Source organism: Solanum tuberosum, unplaced genomic scaffold, assembly GCF_000226075.1.
Source record: "Solanum tuberosum cultivar DM 1-3 516 R44 unplaced genomic scaffold, SolTub_3.0 scf00252, whole genome shotgun sequence".
In the NCBI taxonomy this organism is placed as follows: Eukaryota; Viridiplantae; Streptophyta; class Magnoliopsida; order Solanales; family Solanaceae; genus Solanum; species Solanum tuberosum.
In genome coordinates this window covers 734,316-755,903 of record NW_006239175.1, presented here as the reverse complement: position 1 = coordinate 755,903, position 21,588 = coordinate 734,316, and the positions used below count along the sequence as shown (strand labels likewise).

The following is a 21,588-nucleotide window of genomic DNA, read 5'->3' as shown; positions in this document are numbered from 1 at the left end:
TTTAAGTCAATTAATGGTTTTTAGACCCCTATTAATTTTAATATAAAGAATAAAAGTAGGCAGTCAAATAAATGTAAAGGCGCGCCTAAGGGAAAGGGTGTTAATTATGGGGAACAAATATCCTTGACCTCAAAACAATATGGTCCCCTGCTAATAAGAATATGATTATTCCACTAATTTATTTCTTCTTTCTTCCCCATTTTTGTCCTTTCATTCTTTCAACCAAAACTTCACCTCTTTTTGCCTTAAAAAAAATGATAGTACTTGATTTATAGTTATATATCTGATATATAACTTATATATTTAATACATAACTTATGTGTCGTTATAACTAGCGCCAAAATTGTTGAGATTTCTATATTTTATATCTTTTTTTTAAAGTGGAAATACCGATTTGGGTCATCGAGTACCAATACCAAAAAGAAGAGTTTTCGTAAAAAGCGGGGTTCTTGGGTATTTAATTGATTATCAAATATAGCATTAGTTTGGCTAATTATCAAACCTAGAAATAATTTTGTTATATTTGTTGCGGGGTCCTTGATATTTAATTGATTGATTATCAAATATAGCATTAGTTTGGCTAATTATCAAACCTAGAAATATTTTTTGTTATATTTGTTTGCTTAATTTAATTGGATACATGATATTTATTCACTCAATTTGGATGCTCACTTATATTTGATATAATATAATATATGCTTGTACCAGTACTAGAAAAATCACCCAACCATCACTATAACTTCAACTCAAAGATATTTTCAGATACAATTCAAATACAAATATTCAAATACACTCATTGATATGAATATATTTTACCACTAAAATATATTAAAAATAATTTTCGTATACTTTGAATTGTTTAAATTTATTTGATTTATTTTGAAAATAAATATACTTTTTACGTTAAAGTACTCTTTTAAAAAAAATATAAATAATAATTTACTCATAAATTTATTATTAAAATGAAACATGGCCCCTAAAAAAATTGGGAGCTAAAGGCCATTGCCTGAACTTGTTTCACGCAAGAGCCGACACTGATAGCCGCTTTAATCATCTTAGACTCGAGGCAAAATGTATATGTTTATTTTATATTTATAAATATATTCAATATGATTCGATTTTTTTTCATGGTATTTTTATAAAATTTAAAACCTACTCAATTAATGGTTTTTAGACCCCTATTAATTTTAATATAAAGAATAAAAGTAGGCAGTCAACTGTTAAATATGGGGAACAAATATCCTTTGACTTCAAAACAATATGATTATTCCACTAATTTATTTCTTCTTTCTTCCCCATTTTTGTCCTTTCATTCTTTCAACCAAAACTTCACCTCTTTTTGCCTTAAAAAAATGTTTGGCACCTCATAAACTTCCAAACGCCTCTGTGATCTTTGTCACTTCCACCCAAAAATGCACCGCACATATTCCACGCTGCGCATATAAACATATAAATCCAAATACAGTTTAATGTGAAAATTCAAAAATCAAACCGCTTTAAGCACCAATATTCTCATCTTAGATCCTCTTTTTCAGTTACCGATAACTGCATGTCGATTTCGATTTCTAATATCCCTTCATTTCGACTCTGATTTTGTAATGCCGATCATGGAATTGCTGAAAAATCAAGGAGCCACCGCCACGGCAACGGCAACGGCGTCGGGTATTGAATCCGATCTTATTCGGAGAAGACGTGGTAGTAATGGTTTTGAGCAGGCTAATGCAATCAACGGTGCAGATGTGAATACTACTGATGATGTATGTGGCAGCGGTGCTGGATTTGAAACGATGAATGAGCCGACTAAATCGGTTGGTGAATCCAATCCAAGGGAAGAGGAGGACAGGAACGATGCTGTTGCCAATGGAGACGAAAGAAAAACAACCGAAGCAACAACTGCCTATAAATTTTCTTACAGGGCGTCCGCGCCAGCTCACCGACGAATCAGGGAGAGTCCTCTTAGCTCCGACGCCATTTTCAGACAGGTATGTTTATTTTTCACCATTTACTTTACAATGACAGAGGAATTTTGCTACTTACGTGGCTCCTCATTTGTGCGTCGGTCAAACAAGCCTTGGGTTGATTGGTAGTATGTCTATTTTAGGATGTAATTGTGATCTATGTGATTTATGAGGGAATGCATCTAAATGCCTAAGTCCAAAAGTATTTCTCTATTTTCTGATTACCTGTTAAAGGCTGGGAATACTAGTGGTGATAATAATTAGTTGCAGAAGTTGAAGTGCATATGCATTCGATATCATTGGGTCAATGTTTGAATTGGAGTAAATCATGGTGTGAGCAGTAGATGACAGAGCACACCTTCCACACTGTAGTTATTGCAATTTGCAGAACTGTTAACTTCCTATTTCTAGATAGCAAGGCACAAAGGGCTTGTATCACATTTCAGGGTTACTACGGTTGAGGTTTAAAGGAAAATGAGAAGTTTTGTTGTAATGAACTGCAAACCATGATGTACTGGGGCAGAAAAAAGAGGTGAACAGGGACATGGTCTTAGAGGAAGTTCTTATTTTCGTCAAAAAAATGTATGTTCCTTCATTTTGTGTGGTCTCATCCATATTGTCATATGTGAAGTGGCTACTGTTGAATTGGACAACTGACGGCCTGTTTGATGATGGTAAGCAAAAATCCAATGTTAGACATGGCAAACAAGCTTAGATTGAGATAAGTTTTTGTTTTTTTATTTAACTACTCACTCAGCAATGAGTCAAAACTTTAGCTTTATGATAGGCTGTTGATTTGAGCAGGGTTTTCCATAAGCCAATGATTTCATTGGGCAACTTGACTTTCACATTTTCTTGAGTGAAATTGTCTACTAAAAAGGATCAACTGTGCTCAATGCGCAGTGGTTTTTCTTTTATAAGACACGAACTTCAAAGAGACTGCCCTCACATTAGCCCTACACTTTTTGTTAGCATCAGCAGGACTTGCCGTCAGAGGAAACTAGGCAATAGGCATTGCAATTTGCCAGCGTCCTTGATGTGCTTCATTAAATCACACGACTTAAACCTAGCGTCTTAAATTAAAATCTTGCAATTCCAAAAAATTTTCATGTACCGGTTTCAATTTTTGGATGTATCAATCATTAAGCTATGATTGCCAAATGGTATTCCTGCCACAAACAGTGATCATGCTGAAAAAGAAGCTGTGCTTACCCATCATCTGAAAGATAGGGTACTAAAACAGAGAGGTCAGCCAAAAAGGTAGTCCTGCCACTGTCAGTGATCATGCCACAAGAGAAGCTGTCCTTAACCCATCATCTAAATAATATATTTTCACCCTGTGTGATCTAGGATATACTCATAGTACAGTATGGTCACCAAATTTCAGGAGAAGATATATAGAACTGTTAATAGGTAATAGGTTCTTGTGATATTTGGTTTGATCACACCTATACTGTGCTTTATCGAGGAAAAGCATAGCAGGTGACCTTGACAAATGATAAGAGTTACTGTGAAATATTATCAGTATTGACTAAAGATTTTTGAACTTATGAAGACAGTGGAAGTCTTTCTCAAAAAAAAAAAAAAAATCTTTCTCAAAAAATGAAGACAGTGGAGGTCTATAAACTTTTTGCAGACGAAAGATACTCAACTTCATGTTTTTCGTGATTTTGAATTTCATGTGGCTCACAAGTAGCATTATATTTTCTATAAAAGAGTTACTATGCTATATTATCAGTATTCTCTAGTGATGTATGAACTACTGAGGAAAGTGGAAGTCTACAAACTTTTTGAAGACTAAAGAATTTCAGTTTTGTGTTTTTCTTGACTGCATCTCATGTGGCTCACAAGAGCTTATACCTTTGTGTAAAGTGGGCATAAAACTCTTTGCTGATGCCCTATATATGGTTCTTGTGGTAGAGTCACGCAGGCTTGTTCAATCTCTGTGTGGTGGTGCTGATTGCTGTTAACAGCAGGTTGATTATTGAGAATTTGATGAAGGTATACATCTTTCTGTAATATCACTGTAATTAATTTGACTAGACAGTGCAATTTGTTACCTGCCCACTTGTTTGATGCATCAGTAGCGCCATCTAAGCCAATCAATGAATAGGAATAGGGCTACAAAAGAGATGATATGTCATTTCAAAATGTTTAGGTACTATACTGCAGATGACAAACTTTGACTACTCTTGCAGTATGGCCTGTTAATTAGGGCTGGCTTTTGGTTTAGTTCAAAGTCTTTAAGGGATTGGCCGCTTCTAATGTGCTGGTATTGTCATCTTGAGCCCCCCTTCTCTTTGCTCTGATCTTAATACCTACTATTCTTTGGACAAAAAAGTTTGAAAGTCTTCATTTGCTTCCAGTCTCATTCTCCAACTTTTGCCTCTGACTGCTTTCCTTGTGGAGAAGATGGCACAGAAGAGGCGTTTGACTGAGCGTGTAAGTCGAGATCTCCTCTTTTTCTATGTTTCCTTATTTTTTCCTTTCTAAAATCCATCCTTGTTATGTGAAGTGAAAATTTCTTGTACATGGAGTTCTCACCGATTCATTTTCCTGTTTATAGTTGTGTTTGTGGCCATTGTGATTTTCACTTGTGATGTTTTGACTATTTTTATGATCCACAAATACTTTAAGACTCAAACTTAATCAATAATTTTTTCTGCGTGATGCTGCAGGTGGTGGTCATTCTTCACATAACTATAACAACAGTTGCCATTTTGTATCCAGTTTTGGTCATTCTCAAGTATGTCTTTATGCATTGTAATCATGAAACTTTGATATATATCCTCTTAAAAGTGTATGATAGGCGGTTCTGGCTGCTTCCATGTTTGTGGTAAAACTGAGAAATTTTCTAGCTAGTGAATATAAAATATTTTAGATGTCAAAAAATGACTATTTATTAGGGCAGCAGTTCTGCTTACGAACTAATATTTGATTCTGAGTTTAACTATTTGAGACATTTTAAAACCTTCATTTTGGGATGTTGGGTAGGATAATCATTGATGTAAAATTTGGATTATCATGACGAAGGGAGAATTTTCAACTGTACCTGTCCAACTGCTATTTCTCTAGCTGGTATATATTTAAATTTATATCAAGTTAATGCTTTTAAACTGCACAGGTGTGATTCTGCTTTTCTGTCTGGTGTCATATTGATGCTCGTTGCTTGTATTGTGTGGATGAAGCTGGTTTCTTATGCACATACAAATCACGATATGAGAGTACTTGCAAAGTCTATGGATAAGGTATTATTAATCCGTGTCCTCTTCTCATAGACCCATAGGATCTGTGCTGGATTAAAGCTTCATTTTTGGGTGTGAATATTAAAAATCATTAGATTAACCAACTTCAGTGATTTATCTTATTCTTGTGGTTTGAGCAATTTTATATTGAATCTCTTATATCTAGCTTTTTTATGTTTTTTTTCTTTCTTTATTCACTTATTTTCAGACCCCCCCTTTGTGGGCTTTCACTGGGTATGTTGTTCTTGTTATTCACTTATTTATGTTGTTATGTTGTTAGGTTGAAACTTCAGATGCGGATTACTCTTATGATGTTAGCTTCAAGAGTTTAGCTTACTTCATGGTTGCTCCAACATTATGTTATCAGGTAGGATCAGTTAAATCTTGCAAAATTTTATCCAGTCATTTTCTTCCATAGTAGCAAACCTGCACCATGACATCATTAGCTTATGTTTGTTTGCAAATTAACCCCGATTCTAAATAGATAAACTTGTTTATGGTGGTTTGCAATGTTTAATATAGAAATTAGGAGTGGATGTCTGTACCTAGTTGATGCTTTCAGGTTTTGGGTTTGGTCATAGAGGACTAGACATTATTGCTGATAAACTTGTATTTGATATGTGCCAAATTAACTTTCATACATAGACTTCAATGGTCAAGGTTATATAATTTGACCATCAAACTATTCTTAATCTATCAGGCATTTTCAACTAAAAACTCAATCAGTAGATACTGCCATGACTAATTCTACAGGGTACCTGCAATGTCCCACCAACACAAGTACCGGTAACTCTGTCCACCAAGGCTTTTAGGAGTCGTTTGGTTTGAATACAAGTTATGATGGGATAAGTTATGATGAGATTATTTCTTATTGGGTGTTTGGTTTATTGGGTGTTTGGTTTGTTGTATTCAAAATAATATGCATTGCATAAATTTTAAGAAACAAATTATTTTCTTACAAAAATAACCTACATGAATGTGAAAAGTGATGTATAAAAAGGGTTTAAAGGGATATCTTTGTCATTTACCTATTTTATCCCAGAATTACTATACCACCCAAGGGAAGGGACAACTTATTCTGGTACTAATTATTAATTCAGGGATAAGTTATTCCGAACTTGCCAACCAAACAACAAAGTAGGTGGCACTAGAATTTAATCCCAGGACTTTTTGGTGTTATCCTTCACATTAAACGACACCTTACAGGTAAGAAGAAATCCCCTAGTATGTTTGCCTTTGGGATTTGAACCTGATACTCATGGTTCTCAACCTGCTTCATTGACCACTAGGCCACACCCTTGATCTGACAGCATTCTTAGCATTGGTCAATTTGGCTACGAGGGTAAAGTAAATTAGGTCACAAGTGGGAGAGAGGGGCTATCGATCTTCTAAATATATAAAAAATTAGGAGCTTTAAATTGGTGTTGCAATACAAATTGTAAATTTGGTGGTAGGAATCTTGTGATTTGTAGTCATCAACTTATTATTTGTCTTTTAGATTTTGAAATTGTTTTGCAGGGTGCTGATCCCTAATATTACTTTTAATAAGTCTAATTCTTCCCTGCTAGTCTGCTACCCTATAGTATGTATCATATGGTCGGTTTTCTCATTTGTTAGAATCCTCATTTTTCCCTCTCTACAACTATTGCCTTCAAATGCTTTTGGTGATAGATTCCGTGCTCGAAACAGTTTGTTCAAATAATATTGGTGCAAATGGAGTAAATTATTAAAAAACCATTTTAATGAAGATACACATGTAGCTATACTAACTTGTTATTCTTGTATGCGTGACGATGTACCTTGGACTTAGTATTGTTGGTATTTACATGTTTTAAATTACTCATTGAGATTGCAAAAGGATTGGGTTATATGATACTCTTTAAACTATTTACTTTGCTGCCTTTGAATTTCTTATTGAATTTTACTGTTCATAATCAGACTCCAAGAGCAGTTCCTTGTAATTTAGAACGTTAGGTTAAGTCCTGCTCAATTAGTATATTTAGGAAGTTGTAGAATTGAACATATTCATTCATTTTGACTACTCTAGTGTATTTTATCATGCTAATTTTGGGTCTGGTCCTGAAAGACAACTCAACCAAACAATTAAGCTAGAACTGAATAAAGTTCATTCCATGATTATCCAATATTGAAGGACTCTTATCTATCTAGATTATTAACTTATTGTGGTTCCCTCTTCCTTTTTCTTACAAAAAATTATATGCTAACATCTTATAATTGTTTTTTTGATAACCAAAGGAAATAGGTTACTTAAGCTATTATCTTATCATTAAATCCCCTTTTAAATAAAAATCCTATGTAAGGGATCAAAGATTTCACTTTAGGAGTTGTTTCTTACATCAACTCATTAGTTTTTTGATTTATTTATTCTGTTATCTGAAGCTTAGCTATCCCCGCACTCCATGCATTCGCAAAGGTTGGGTGGCCCGACAATTCATCAAGCTGGTAATATTTACAGGATTGATGGGATTTATCATAGAACAGGTGATTTATTTCTTCCGTGAAGGTTCAGAATTTCCTCTGATAAGCATAAATACAGTCTGACGGGATTCATCCTTGTGCAGTACATTAACCCAATTGTGCAAAATTCACAACATCCTTTGAAAGGAAACCTTTTATATGCCATTGAGAGGGTATTGAAGCTTTCGGTTCCAAATTTATATGTCTGGCTCTGCATGTTTTATTGCATCTTTCATCTTTGGTATGTCCCTCTACTTTTAATTTTTATTATTTACTTCTTTTCCTTTTGTTCAATGCCTGAATCCCTTTTCTTGCAAGAAATGTGTGCTGTAAAATCCTTCAGAACAATTACCATTAATATCGTTGAAGTGTTTGTCTCCACGTGTTTCCCCTTTCCCAATCGAAACATGTTTATTCCAACTTTTGATGCTTAGTTAGTAATCGTTGAAGTGTTGATCGCTTACTAAAATTTGAGTTTCTAAACATGATTAGTGCTTATTAGTACTGGCAAAATGAGCCCATATTTTGGTAACCCGCCCATACTTTAATGGGTTGGGTGAGTGACTTTTTACATGGGTAAAATATGGGTTTAAACCCATAAAAATATGGGTATTCATGGTAAAATATGGTAAACTATGGGTAAAATATGGATTAAGCCAAATGGGTTAAGCTTTCAACTTTTATTCACTCAAAATTCATAACATACTAAAAATGTTGCAACTTTTCTTACTTTTTATGTTCTTCTATAAAACTAATTATTCCTCTCTATAATTGAAAATGTGAAGTCTTTGGCCCTCCAAAAAATATATATATTAAATGTACATTTTTTTTGTTAGTTATAATTATATTTTTCTTATTTATTTAATTTTATATTGGATAACAAATAATAGTGTAAAATAAGCAAATCATGTATTATTATTGATATTGCTTAAAGTGCATTAAGCATGTTTTACTCCTAAAATGCAAATATTCATTTACTTTGAAATAAAAAATATTTCCCCCTTCTTATTACATAAATTTATTTTATATTGAAAAGTTATAGGATTTTTTTTTTGACTTTTATGATACAATTAAATTAAATAAAATACTTTCAACATTTTTCATCCCAAAATAAGACTAAAATATATTTTCCATGTTGAATTCTAAAGTAGAGTACTATTTACTCATAAAAATATGGGTAAACTTGTATTTTACCCAACCCATTTGTTATCCAGTCCAGTTTTACCCATATGAAATATGAGCGGGTTAAATTATTACCCATTTTATATTGGCCCATTTTCAACCCGCCCAAATTTGACTCAATCCGCCCATTTGCCACCTCTAGTGCTTACTATCAAGGAGAAAAGAAAGGATCAGATGGTGCACCAAAAGAACCTCTGGATTCAATAAGCCTGAATAGTTTTAGTTTAGCATATATCTGTCCCCCTCCCCCACCCCACCCCACTCCACCCAAATAAAAAGAGAGAGCAGGTTCCCCTAGAATAAGAAAGTACCTTTTAGTTGTGAATGCCTTAATGCTAAGGCGTTCTAAATCCTTTGAATAGTTATGATTGTTGGCATGACATTAGAACTCATCTGATGTTTAGACAATGCATTCTTCCTTATTTTTGTTAGTGTTAAAGATTCAGAGTCGTGTCATCATAATTTATCTCTTTGCTTTCTCTTCGAAATGGCGTTGGTGTTTGTAAAGATGGATCTTGGACCTAACTCAACCCCAAAAGTTAGCTTGTAGGGTGAAGATTGTCCAAGTCCATATATAAGGAGACCAATTGCCCATCCCTTTTTCGATGTGAGATTTCTTAACACTCCGCCGCACGCCCGAACCTCGTTAACTGGAGCGTGGGCAATATAAATGGGGTCCAACATCGGTGAACAAAGAATTGGGATGGACTTGGCTCTGATACCATTGTAAAGATATGACACTTAGGCCTAACTCAACTCCAAAGCTAGCTTGTAGGGTCAGGATCGTCCAAGTCCATATTAGGAGACCAAATTGCCCATCCCTTTTCTGATGTGGGACTTCTTAACAGTGTTAACGAGGATATGAAAAGCTTCTACGCTGATCTCTGAATAATACTAAAACGAATATTTTGCTTATGTTCCCTTGCATCAAAGAGACTTAGTTCTGTTTACATATTTTATATTTGTCTTCAGGCTAAATATACTTGCCGAACTACTATGTTTTGGTGATCGTGAGTTCTACAAGGATTGGTGGAATGCCAAAACAATTGATGAGGTAGATTCAAGTATCACTTTGCCTTTTGTTATACGAACTGTTTCAGATCTGGTTGGAGTTTCTTATTCTTTTCTTATGTGATTATCCTGCTGCGGCTGCTGTTATCAGTACTGGAGAATGTGGAATATGGTACGTCTATCTGCCTTTTACCGTAAATCATTTCCTGATTCTCATGCATGCAAACATGTTGTTGTCTTATTGAGTATTGATCAAGAAGTCTACTTATTTGATTGACGTTCATTTTCTACCAAAAGTACATTTTGAAAAGATGTAATTGTCACTAAGTAAAGTTAACAGAATCAAATGTCTGCCTTCTCTTTCACTCCACAGTTAGCTTTAACAAAATATCTTTGGCCCAACCTGTATCTTTCCAAAAGTACACTTGACAGGAATGACAATTAACTATAAGGATGGCAAGCAGTGCAGTGTGGTTTCTATCTTAACCTGCAAAATTTCAAATCCGCCCCGCCCCATAGCACATTCACCCCGTCCACCTGCCCTATACTATACCAGCATGCACCCACCCCCGCCCGTTTAAGTATTCATTTCCTTAAAAATCCGTTAGTTTTATTTCTCTTTTGTCTGGCTGGAATTTTGCATGTCAGTTAGGGAATTAAAGTGTGTTCTTAAGTTCTATTTTCTTTTTTTTTTGACCTTTAGAGCTTTAAAACAACATAAAAATGGCTGGCTCTAAGTTTTGTAGTTACAAAAACTGTAAGGATTCTCCCATGCACCAATCCCGAGGTCTTTTAACCCCCCAACCAGACTCTCTCCCGGACCACCGGAAACCTACTAGTCCCTTCTTCCTTTCTTTCCAAGCTTTAGACGATGGAGAATATCATATACTTCGCAGTGGGTTTCAAATCCTTTGACATCGAAAAGATCTCAGGGATGACAGGGATTTGGTACGAGTGGACTGAAAGAAACAGAAAAACCATCACAAGGACTTCCTTCAGCAAGAGATCCATGGAATGGATAGTCCAGATTCTCAGAGAAGCATCTAAGACGCAAGGAAACATATTCGTAGATGGAAGAAGACAAAAGCTTTGTCGGAGATCTTTTGTGCGCGGAACTACAATAAGTTTGGAAGATACATCAGCCTTATAAATTTAAGGGGGAAAAGGAAATCAGTTCTCATTATTCCAGAAATGACTCTCAACTCTGGATGGGTGGATATAGCATATAGCAGAGATCCTGACAAGATTCATTAGCTCACACAGGATGAAAAATGTCATTGAGGAATATAGGCTAACTGATAGCAATATTCCTTATGCAGAGATGGTCAGAAGCTTTAAATAGGCAAACAAAGATGGGAAAGACTCGAAGGTTGACTTTACAGTTAAAAATGGAGGAGTAATCAGCATTAAAGACTCCTTAATAACTCAGAATGAAGTTTTTGAAGAGAAGTTTTGGTGGGTGAATTTAATGCCTTTGTAGTCCTCTATGAAGTTAGAAGGTGGGCTTCTAGTCTCTGGAAACAAGCACACGGCTTAAATATTATGAAATGGGGAATGGAATGTTTCTGTTTGAATTTAATTCAAAAATGACTGCAGAACAGGTCATGGAGGGGGATTGGCACTGGTTGAAAAAGGCTACAATGGTGGAATCCCTTAAGTGGAACCATTGAGAAGAAGAATGGGCCTGACACAACCTGGGTCAAGATAGTGGGGCTCCCACTCCACCTATGGACTCACAAGGTCTTCAAATCAATAGGTGACCACTGCGGGGGATGGGTCGAAACAGTGGAGGAAACAAGTATTCGCAATCATCTGAAATGGGCAAGACTCAGGATCCGTGGTGACGGCAGTAATATTCCGAGGGAGATAAAGATCGAAAATGGTGGACTGGTCTTCACGATGCAAATCTGGGTCGAAACTCCGGTGAAAGTGGAGGCCGGAGAAGATAAGCAAAATAGGTCTTTTAACCATCAGATATTAGGGGATAATCCAATGGGTAAAAAGGTCTGATGAGGCCACAGATATAGTACATGGGACAGGGCTAGGGTTGAGTCAAACCCTAGGCCATGTGCAATTGCTGGCACTAGTGGGGTCCAACAAGTTTTGTCTTTAACTAATAAAGCACAAATTCAATCTGTTGAAAGAGAAATATTGGGCCCAAAAGTATCATTGGGCCATAACCCTACTAAAGTGATTTTACCCCCACTTATTTTAAAGGGAAAGTCACGTGAGGCACATGAGGATTCACTTAGTGGACTTAAAAACATAAAAGAACTGGCTTCACAGTTCTTAGAAGCCTTCAGAACCTGGGAGTTCTCTCCAGATTTAAATGTGAGGGAGAACATGGCATCACAAGTAACACCGGAGGAAAATTCTCTCATGCAAGTTAAGGAAATGAGAATCCAGCATAAATAACGACATGAGCAGAAGAGCTGAGAATGAGTACATATCTATGGATCAGACTCCACCAGAAACAAGGGAGACAGACTTGTAGATTCAACAAATATTAGATGCAGAACCAGTGGCCATGCAAAATTTGGCTGAATCAGAAACAACTAAGACTGAAGCACCAAGCTGGGTGAACTCACACATACTGGAACTGAGCAACACCTATGGGGTAGCCTTTGAGGGGTTTGAGAAGGAAACACTAGCATTGTTCATGAGAATTGATGAGAGGAAATCGATGCTAGACAACAAAGGGAACGAAATAACCACAACAACTCCAAAGAGCAGTGGGATAGGGAAAAATGAACTTAAGAACCTTCAATCTAGCCTAAACAAAGAGGTGGATGGGATCAGAAACAGGGGGAGGGTGCTCAGTTTAACATTTAAATGAATATAAAACTTCTCTCATGGAACGTAAGGGGTCTTAACAACATCTCCAGCAAGAATATTGTTAAGACATGTTTGCAGAAATGGAAAGTGGATGTGGTTTGTCTTCAGGAGACAAAGTTAAATAAAGGAATAGAGGAGATTACTAAACAATTATGGGTATTTAGATGGATGAGATGCGGCTACATAGAGAAGCAGATGGAAGCAAGGGGGAAATCCTAATCATGTGGGATAGTAGAACATGGGCCGACACAAAGGTGGAGGAGGGGAACTACTCAATTACTTACAAGTTTGAATCAATACAAAATTCTTTCTCATGGTTCTTTACTGGAGTATACAATCCATATAGTAGAAGTGAGAACTTAGAGTGTTGGGAGGAAATGGCAGCAATGAAGGAACTGAGTGAAGGCCCCTGGGTCACCAGCGGGGACTTTAACACAGTCAGACACTTGGAAGAAAGAAGATGGTGCACTAGAGTCACCAATATCATGACTGATTTCTCCAAGTGGATTGAAGACTTGGAATTACATGATCCAGAACTATTTGGGGGGAAATACACTTGGTTCAGAGGATCCTATCACCAAAGTGCTGCAAGACTTGACAGATTCCTATACTCCATGGAGTGGGAGGAGTGTTTCAAAAATATCAAACAGAGCACCCTTCCCAGAACAGTCTCTGATCACAGCCCAGTACTATTAGAATGTGGGAACTGGGAACATAGGCAATCCTATTTTAAATTTGAAAACTGGTGGCTCAAAGTGGATGGTTTCAAGGAGATGGTGCATGGGTGGTGGAGTGGCTTTGTGGTAGAAGGGTGCCCTGACTACAGACTTAGCAACAAGCTAAAGATGCTGAAACAAAAGTTGAAAGAATGGAGCAAACAAACCTTCAATGAAAGAACCAGAAGGAAAAATAGTCTACTAGAAGAATTGTCTGAGTTGGACAAAATCCAAGAAGAAAGAGAACTGTTTGAAGATGAAGTGTTGATAAGAGCAACAATACTTGTGGAGCTGGAAGTATTAGCAAAGCAAGAAGAAGCCAGTTGGAGGCAGAAATCCAGAGCTTTGTGGTTGAAACAAAGAGACAATAATACTAAATTTTTTCAAAGAATAGCTACAGCCCGCAGGAGATATAACACAATTGACAAGCTATTGGTGAAAGGTGAGGAAACCCAAGATCCTAAAGAAATTAAGGAAGCCATGATTGAATTTTACTCCAAGCTCTACACAGAACCTGAATCATGGAGACCTTCCTTTGAATTTAGAGGATGCCCAACAGTCTCAGCTGAAGAAAATGAGTGGTTGCAAAGGCCTTTCACAGAAGAAGTACTACAGACCATTAAGCAGTGTGATGGTGACAAAGCTCCAGGTCCTGATGGTTTCACCATATCTTTCTTCAAGGAGTGTTGGGATATTCTTAAGGAAGATCTCATGTATACTATCCTCAATTTCCACATGAGGAACTTCTTTGAGAAATCCTTTAATGCTACTTTCATACCTTTGATCCCAAAGAAACCTGAGGCAATGAAATTAAAGGATTTCAGACCGATCAACTTAATTGGAGTGGTGTACAAGATCATTTCTAAGCTAATCACCGAAAGATTGAAAATAGTTATAGGGAAGCTGGTTGATGGACATCAAATGGCATTCTTGAAAGGAAGGCAAATCATGGATGCTGCTCTGCTGGCTCATGAAATGGTTGACTCTAGGGTAAAACAGAAGAATCAGGCATCCTATGCAAGCTAGATATTGAAAAGGCTTATGATCATGTTAATTGGAATTTCTTGCTAAAAATTCTGAAAGACATGGGTTTTGGAGAGAATGGATTGGCTGGATACAGTATTGCATCTCAAATGTAAGATTCTCACTCATTATAAATGGTAAGCCTGAAAGATTTTTTCAATACCATAGAGGTCTTAGATAGGGAGACCGTATGTCATCTTTTTTGTTCCTACTAACTATGGAGGGTCTGAACCACATGTTTAGAACAACAAAGGTAAATGGCTGGATAAAAGGGTTCAGTGCTCAAATAAGGAGAGGTGATGATCTGGAAATCACACATCTTTTCTATGCAGAAGATGCCCTGGTTTTTTGTGAAGCAGAAGTGGCACAAATCAGACACTTGAGAGCAATCCTTACAATATTTGAGGGCATTTCAGGGCTTCATGCTAACCGGTCGAAAAGTTTCCTCTTCCCAATTAATCAGGTAGACAATCTACACATCTTTTCTATGCAGAAGATGCCCTGGTTTTTTGTGAAGCAGAAGTGGCACAAATCAGACACTTGAGAGCAATCCTTACAATATTTGAGGGCATTTCAGGGCTTCATGTTAACTGGTCGAAAAGTTTCCTCTTCCCAATTAATCAGGTAGACAATCTACAAAGTCTAGCTGAGAATCTGGGATGTCAGATAGCCTCTTTGCCCACGAAGTATCTGGGTTTGCCTCTGGGGGCCAAAAACAAGGAGTTGGAGGTATGGAATGAGGTGATGGAGAGATGTGAGAAAAGACTCTCAAGATGGAAAAGTTAGTACCTATCACTGGGGGGGAGGTTGACTCTCATCAAGTCAGTTTTAGATGGGTTACCGTGGGATGTCAGATAGCCTCTCTGCCCACGAAGTACCTGGGTTTGCCTTTGGGGGCCAAAAACAAGGAGTTGAAGGTATGGAATGAGGTGATGGAGAGATGTGAGGAGATCCTTCATTTGGCAAGGGACAAAGAAAAGAAAGGCTACAACCTGGTGAAATGGGAGACACTCACTTTGAGCAGCAAACAAGGTGGCCTTGGCATGAGAAATCTTAGCATCCAGAATAATTGCTTGCTACAAAAATGGCTATGGAGATTTTGTACTGAAGATGGAGCCCTATGGAGAAGATTCATAGCAGGGAAATATGGCATGTTTAGCCAATGGACTACTGAGGAGGTGATAGGGTCGATTGGATGTTGTGTGTGAAAGACCATCAGAAGGTTGTGGCCACAAGGTTGTGGCCACAGTTCAATAACAATATTTATATTAGTGTGGGCAATGGTCTGAAAACAAATTTCTGGAATGAAATCTGGAAAGGGGATGATAGCCTGAGGAACTTATTCCCAAACCTCTACACCTTGAGCTTACAAAGATCTGCTACTGTTGCTCAAGTATGGAGCCAACAAGGGTGGAACTTAGTGTTCAGAAGGGCTTTGAATGACTGGGAAATTGAGGATGCGGCCAGGCTACTAGAGGTGCTAAACACCCCTCTTGCCATATCTCAAAGAAAGGATAAACCAATTTGGAAGTTACATAGCAAAGGAATGTTCACAGTCAAATCCTGCTACTGGAGGATAAATGTCAATCAGTCAGTGACTAAAAAATGGCCTTGGAAGCTAGTGTGGAAGACAAGAAGCCCATTAAAAGTAGTATGTTTTGTCTGATTGGTCATAAGAAAAGCTTGCCTTACACATGAGGCATTACAAAAAAGGGGGATGCAGTTTTGCTCAAGATGCTTTATGTGTGAGCAGAAAGCAGAAGTGAATAATCATTGAGAAAATGATCAAAATGGTCCTTAATGTATGGGCTTTGATTCCATTTGGTCCTTAATGTATGGACTTGATGGAAATGGTCCTTTATGTATCATAAATTGTGATCAATTTGGTCCTTAACCCTAAAATTTTAATGGCAGCGATTATTTTTAAAAAAAATTAACTAAAATCGCTACACGTGGAGCGATTTCCCATTATTTTTTAAGCAGTCCTCGCCTCGAGAATTTTTAATAAAAAATTTTTTTAACTTTTTTAAGAAAATGGCTGCTATAGCATCTATTTCTATTTTTTAAACGCTGCTGGGGCAGCGTTGTTAAAAAAATAAAATTCACAGCAGCGATTTTAAAGAAAAAAGAATTTTTTTAGGACCGGCAGCGATTTTTGTGTTTTTTAAAGGAGTAACGGCGTCAATTTTGTCAGAACAAAATCGCTTCGTCAGGAGCGATTTTGCCCTTTTGGTTAAAAAAAATTGATGTGCCCTTTTGGAATTTTTGGAATAATCATTTGTTCATTCACTGTAAAGCAGCTTCAAAATTGTGGAATATGTTTTTGTGTATACTAGGGGTTAGCTGGGTGATGCCAAAGACAACCATGGAGCTCCTTAATAGCTGGACAAGAATTGGCAACAGAGGGAAAAGTGAAGATTGGTGGAAGACTATTCTAGCCTGTATATGGTGGACTATATGGAAAGAAAGGAATGCTAGGTGTTTTGAAGGACAAAATGATAGTTTTCAGAAGATAGAAATGAAATGCTCAAGTCTTTATTTTTTGGTGTAAGCAAGAGTTGGTAGGGGAAAGCGTAGAGATGGTCGATTTTAAAGGAAACTTGTAATTCTGTATGGCTTTTTGAGGGTGTGCCCACCACCCTATGGGATGTAAGTTTCCAATTCATCATCTCTTGGATGATGAATTTTTTGTGAATACAAAGTTACCCTTATCTCAAAAAATAAAAATAAAAAAATGGCCGGCTCTAAAATTGAAACAAATTTTAAGTTTTCAAAGGTTGCTGCTAATAATTAATATTATAGAAGAATTCAGTCGTGAAGCTAGTTGTCACGACCTGGTTTCTCAGGTCATGATGGCACCTACTATACCCCACCAGTAGGTAAGCCTAACCCTTAGCCTAGAGCCATAAACAACAGACTATCAAGCGGAAGTCAGCAATAAGAAGCATAAATCTTATAACAAAGATAAGAAAGGGTAATCAATAGAAATGCAACACAATGAACCATCCCAAGACCTGACATCAATCAGTAATCGAGCATCTAATCCAAAAAGAGTACAAGGCTTTTACAAATACTAGATAGGTACAGACTAGGTCTTTACAGATACTAGATAGGTACATACTATCTCGGAATACAATATAAAGACTAAGCCTAGCCAAAAATAGACAAAAACTGACAACTTCGAACGCCAGGAGCTCACCCTAGACTCTCAGACTCCAAGCTGCTCCCCACGACTCCAAATCAACAGACAAGATAACTCAAACTAGGATTTGGAGGGAGTAGAAATGTAGTATGAGCACCAAAAACGGTACTCAGTAGGCATCGGCCGACTGAGCTCAAAAGATAACACAAGCATAAACAACAAGTAATAAGGAAAGCATAGCACAAGCAACTAAACAGGAGATACTAAAGTAGACAGACAATACATAATTGAAACAGGATACAAAGGGTAAGAAGCAGAGTCAAGAACGTACCTGGAACGCAAGCCAACAACCTATTCGCAAGTAACTAAGAAACCAAGTCGACTACCCAGGGTCACGAGGACCCACAACCACAATTCTAAAGTCAGGCCTATCAGCTAACAAAGAATGCAATTACAGATACATAATATAGTCAAACAATAACCTAACTGGACCCCCCTAAGCTCGGAAGGTACAACCAGCAAACATAATCCAACGCCCCCCATAAAATTGGAGGTGCAATTAGCAAACAAGTATACTGGTGATAGGCAATGCATATGAATGCAGGGTGAGTAACAGAACCATTAGTGACCATCCGAAACCATAACCATAGGACTCCAATCAACTCCCAGCCTTGCTAGCAAGAGTGACAAATCAATCCAGGCCACCCAGCCAGTCAATCCACTCCTAGGGGCGTAAGCCGCCCAACTAGAAAGAGTGACCTGGGGGCGTGTGGACTCCAAAGAGGATCTCATGCAAATCAGGGTCGCCCAACTAGCAAGAGTAACCCAACCCGGGGGCGTAAGTAAGACCTAAAGCATGCAAGAAAGGGCATTGACGTGTTGGGTAGTCAAGTGAAAACTGAGCACATCCCAGATGCCTCTAATATCTCAAGTAGGAAAGGAGCACGTCCCTGACGCCTCGTAATCTCAAAAACTAGAAATCAAGTGATCCAGGTGGTACGACTCACGTTAAAACCAATTTAGAATAGAGTAGAGTAAAATAGTGTTTTAACATGAAAGATAAATATGCCAATGCATGCCCCAGGATCGTACCACAAATCTGTGAGAATGAACAAACAATGTAATGCATGCCATCACCAACATCTAAACAAGGCACTCCAATTCAAATAAATACATAGCCAACCAAACCATGCTATCAAGACGGAGAGTACTAACTTGGGATCCAGCTGGTCCTCGCACACGGCCTCGGGCCCAACAATATAATCATAAGCTCAATAAGGATACAATAGACCTACTGCTAAACAACAAGCGACGGGATCAAGAAGAGATTTCAAATCAATAAAGGGGGAGCAAACTCAAGGGATGATGCCCTACCCCAATCACACCGCTCCAGTCCCAGATTGAGCACAGCTAGGACCAACCCACGACTACGATGAACCACCAAGGTCACAAGCATCAACGCAAGGAGAATGACCCAAAACAAGCCCTAAAGAGAGCAAATCATAACTACAATGCGATAAAACACAACCTAAAGCATCTAATGTCTAGCCTAGTCTAAGGCCACCACGAATCAATCCTAACAAGGATAAGGAAGATCATCTACGCCACAAGTGAAGCTACAAGCCTAAACTAAGGATCCCAACACCCACAATAAGCCCAAGCCTATTGAGTTAAGAAAGATGGAATACCAAGAGGATAGCTAAATACCCGACAAATACAATCCAAAATCATATAAAATGTATACTAGGCATTATCTAATCAAGAAAGTAGACTGAAGCCTACCTCAAAGCCGATCACGAGTGCTTCGAATCCACCGCATAGGGGCTATCCGCTTTTGAAATGCCTCAAAACACCGCCACACTATCAAATTACCGATCACAACGTCATTACATATGTTTAGACACTAAAATCACAATAATCGGAAACATAGCCAAAATCGAGTCAAAACGGGAATATGGGACCTGAATTGGGAATTTCGAAATTGACTCCGTCAAAAGGTCCCAATTGACTAACCAAGCTTGTTCCCCGAAATGGGGCTCAATTCCATGCCCGGAACAGCCCAACCACCTCATGCAACAAAATCACCAATTAAAAAACACAAAAGAGAGCTGGAAGCTCCTTTGGGGTGGAATATACCTCGAATGGAGAGCCCCCGACACTTCCCAAAAACTCCACTGCGTAGCCACGAAAATTCCAGACGTTCATGACTTCGAATCACCTCAATTGGAGCTTCCAAGCTCGAGATATCGCACTTTGAAAATGAGGACGGAAGCTAAATTTTTTGGATATACACAGCTGAAAATGGTCGCTAAAAGTCGAATCCGGTCACTTAAAGGCCTAAATTCTGGTCTCTAAAAGCCTGCACCAGAAATCAACACTTCAACTGGTTTGCTCAAACTCCGAATTCTCCAACGAGGTGCTCGAGATTCGTTCGAAATGTGTGCGCGCAAACGAAATATGCTATCCCATCTAATTTGGCATTTCGAACTCAATGGTACCATCGAAACTTCCATCCGAGGTCGTTTCAATTAAAAGTGGGTCCCACACCCAAGTTCTGTTTTAAGCTAAAATCCACAAGAAGGCTCAAAATGAGACTGAAAGCCTCAAGAACCGCACGAAAGGTCGTTCTAGACCAAACTCGACATTCAAGAGCTAACCGCGCTAACGGAATTCTCATCTGGGCACGTTTACCATGAATGTTGACCGAAGTCAAACCTTGGCTTAAGCTTCAAAGTTAAAACGCCTAACGGCACAAACTCACACCAGAAGTCTCGGGGTCCGAACTAACCATGCCCCTAGCCTAAAATGGCCCTTTAAAAGCTAGTGAAACCGTCAGAATTGCGTTCTGAGGCCGTCTTCCTCAAAATTTGGCCGAAGTCAACCGTTCAAGTTTCAAAGGCTCCTAAACACGAAAACTTGCACAAAACCCAAACGAACAATTTGGCGACCAAACTATCAGTCACAACAAGTCATAAAGGACTTGGGGTCGCCACAAGAAACCTCTAAATGCGTAAAAGATTGGAAAACAGAGAAAATGACCTAGAGGTCATTATATTAGTGATGCACTGTTCTACACTTCTGCATATTGACATAGGAAATATCTTTTAGAAATCTTATCAATATTAAAAATGGAATAAGAATGATCTGTATTAGTTTTGGTTAGCGATTGCAGTAACTCTGCAAAATACATGTTACATTTTTTTTCCTAATTTTAGGTATGTTTTAGATTATTTTCATTTCCATTTTTACGTGTAAATGATATAATTCCAAATTGCTTTTCAAAATTCAAAAGAATAGAATAACTTACACTCAGGGGGCGGATGCAACATAGTGGCACTGGGTTTATTTGAGCCCTGTACTTCTAATGCCTAGCATAAATTTTTGTATAAAAGTCTACTAAAATTACAATAAATATTACTCCCTCCTCCCATCCAATTTATGGGATGTAATTTGTTTAGGCACGGAGTTTAATAAATATGGGAAGACAATGTTCCAAAGCTATCCTTTTTGTGGACTTTTTGCCAAATAAGTGGGACCCAACATGGGTAATATGTTGATAATGTCATTAAACATTTGTCAAATAAGGAAATGTGTCATTCTTTTTGGTACTGACTAAAAAGAAAAGTGTCATATAACGTGGGACTGAGGGAGTAGATATGAATGTGTAAATTTAAAAATACAAAACGTAAAAAATTGAACCTATGGAGTTTAAATCCCTGATGTGTCTTTGCTGACAGCCTGACACTAATCACTGTGATATCAAGTGCACCCATGAATATGATGATCTCCAAACATGGATGAACTCTTAAGACCATAAAACTTTGAGATCACTTTAAATTCTAAATCGCACCAAAAACCCGCATATAATTTAATTATCTTATTTCGACTCCCTTCCCCGCACCTGCATATGTCCAAACATGCACCTCCTCACACATGTCTAAACCTGCCCATTTATTAACTTAGCTCAGATCCGCCCAAATTCAGCTCAACCCCCTCCC

At 37.7% G+C, this 21,588-nt stretch overlaps 1 protein-coding gene across 1 annotated transcript in view; it reads left to right on the top strand.

Annotated features, from left to right (window-relative positions):
- The first annotated feature begins 1,281 nt into the window (after nt 1-1,281).
- LOC102593515 (diacylglycerol O-acyltransferase 1) overlaps nt 1,282-21,588 on the top strand; it is a 23,476-nt gene continuing 3,169 nt past the window's right edge. The window contains exons 1-11 of the mRNA XM_006357651.2: nt 1,282-1,982; nt 3,879-3,959; nt 4,157-4,230; nt 4,325-4,400; nt 4,637-4,704; nt 5,083-5,206; nt 5,484-5,570; nt 7,604-7,705; nt 7,786-7,922; nt 9,836-9,917; nt 10,026-10,046. Coding sequence (XP_006357713.1) covers nt 1,599-1,982; nt 3,879-3,959; nt 4,157-4,230; nt 4,325-4,400; nt 4,637-4,704; nt 5,083-5,206; nt 5,484-5,570; nt 7,604-7,705; nt 7,786-7,922; nt 9,836-9,917; nt 10,026-10,046 — 1,236 coding nt within the window. The 5' untranslated portion in view covers nt 1,282-1,598. The remainder of the gene's footprint in view (nt 1,983-3,878; nt 3,960-4,156; nt 4,231-4,324; nt 4,401-4,636; nt 4,705-5,082; nt 5,207-5,483; nt 5,571-7,603; nt 7,706-7,785; nt 7,923-9,835; nt 9,918-10,025; nt 10,047-21,588) is intronic.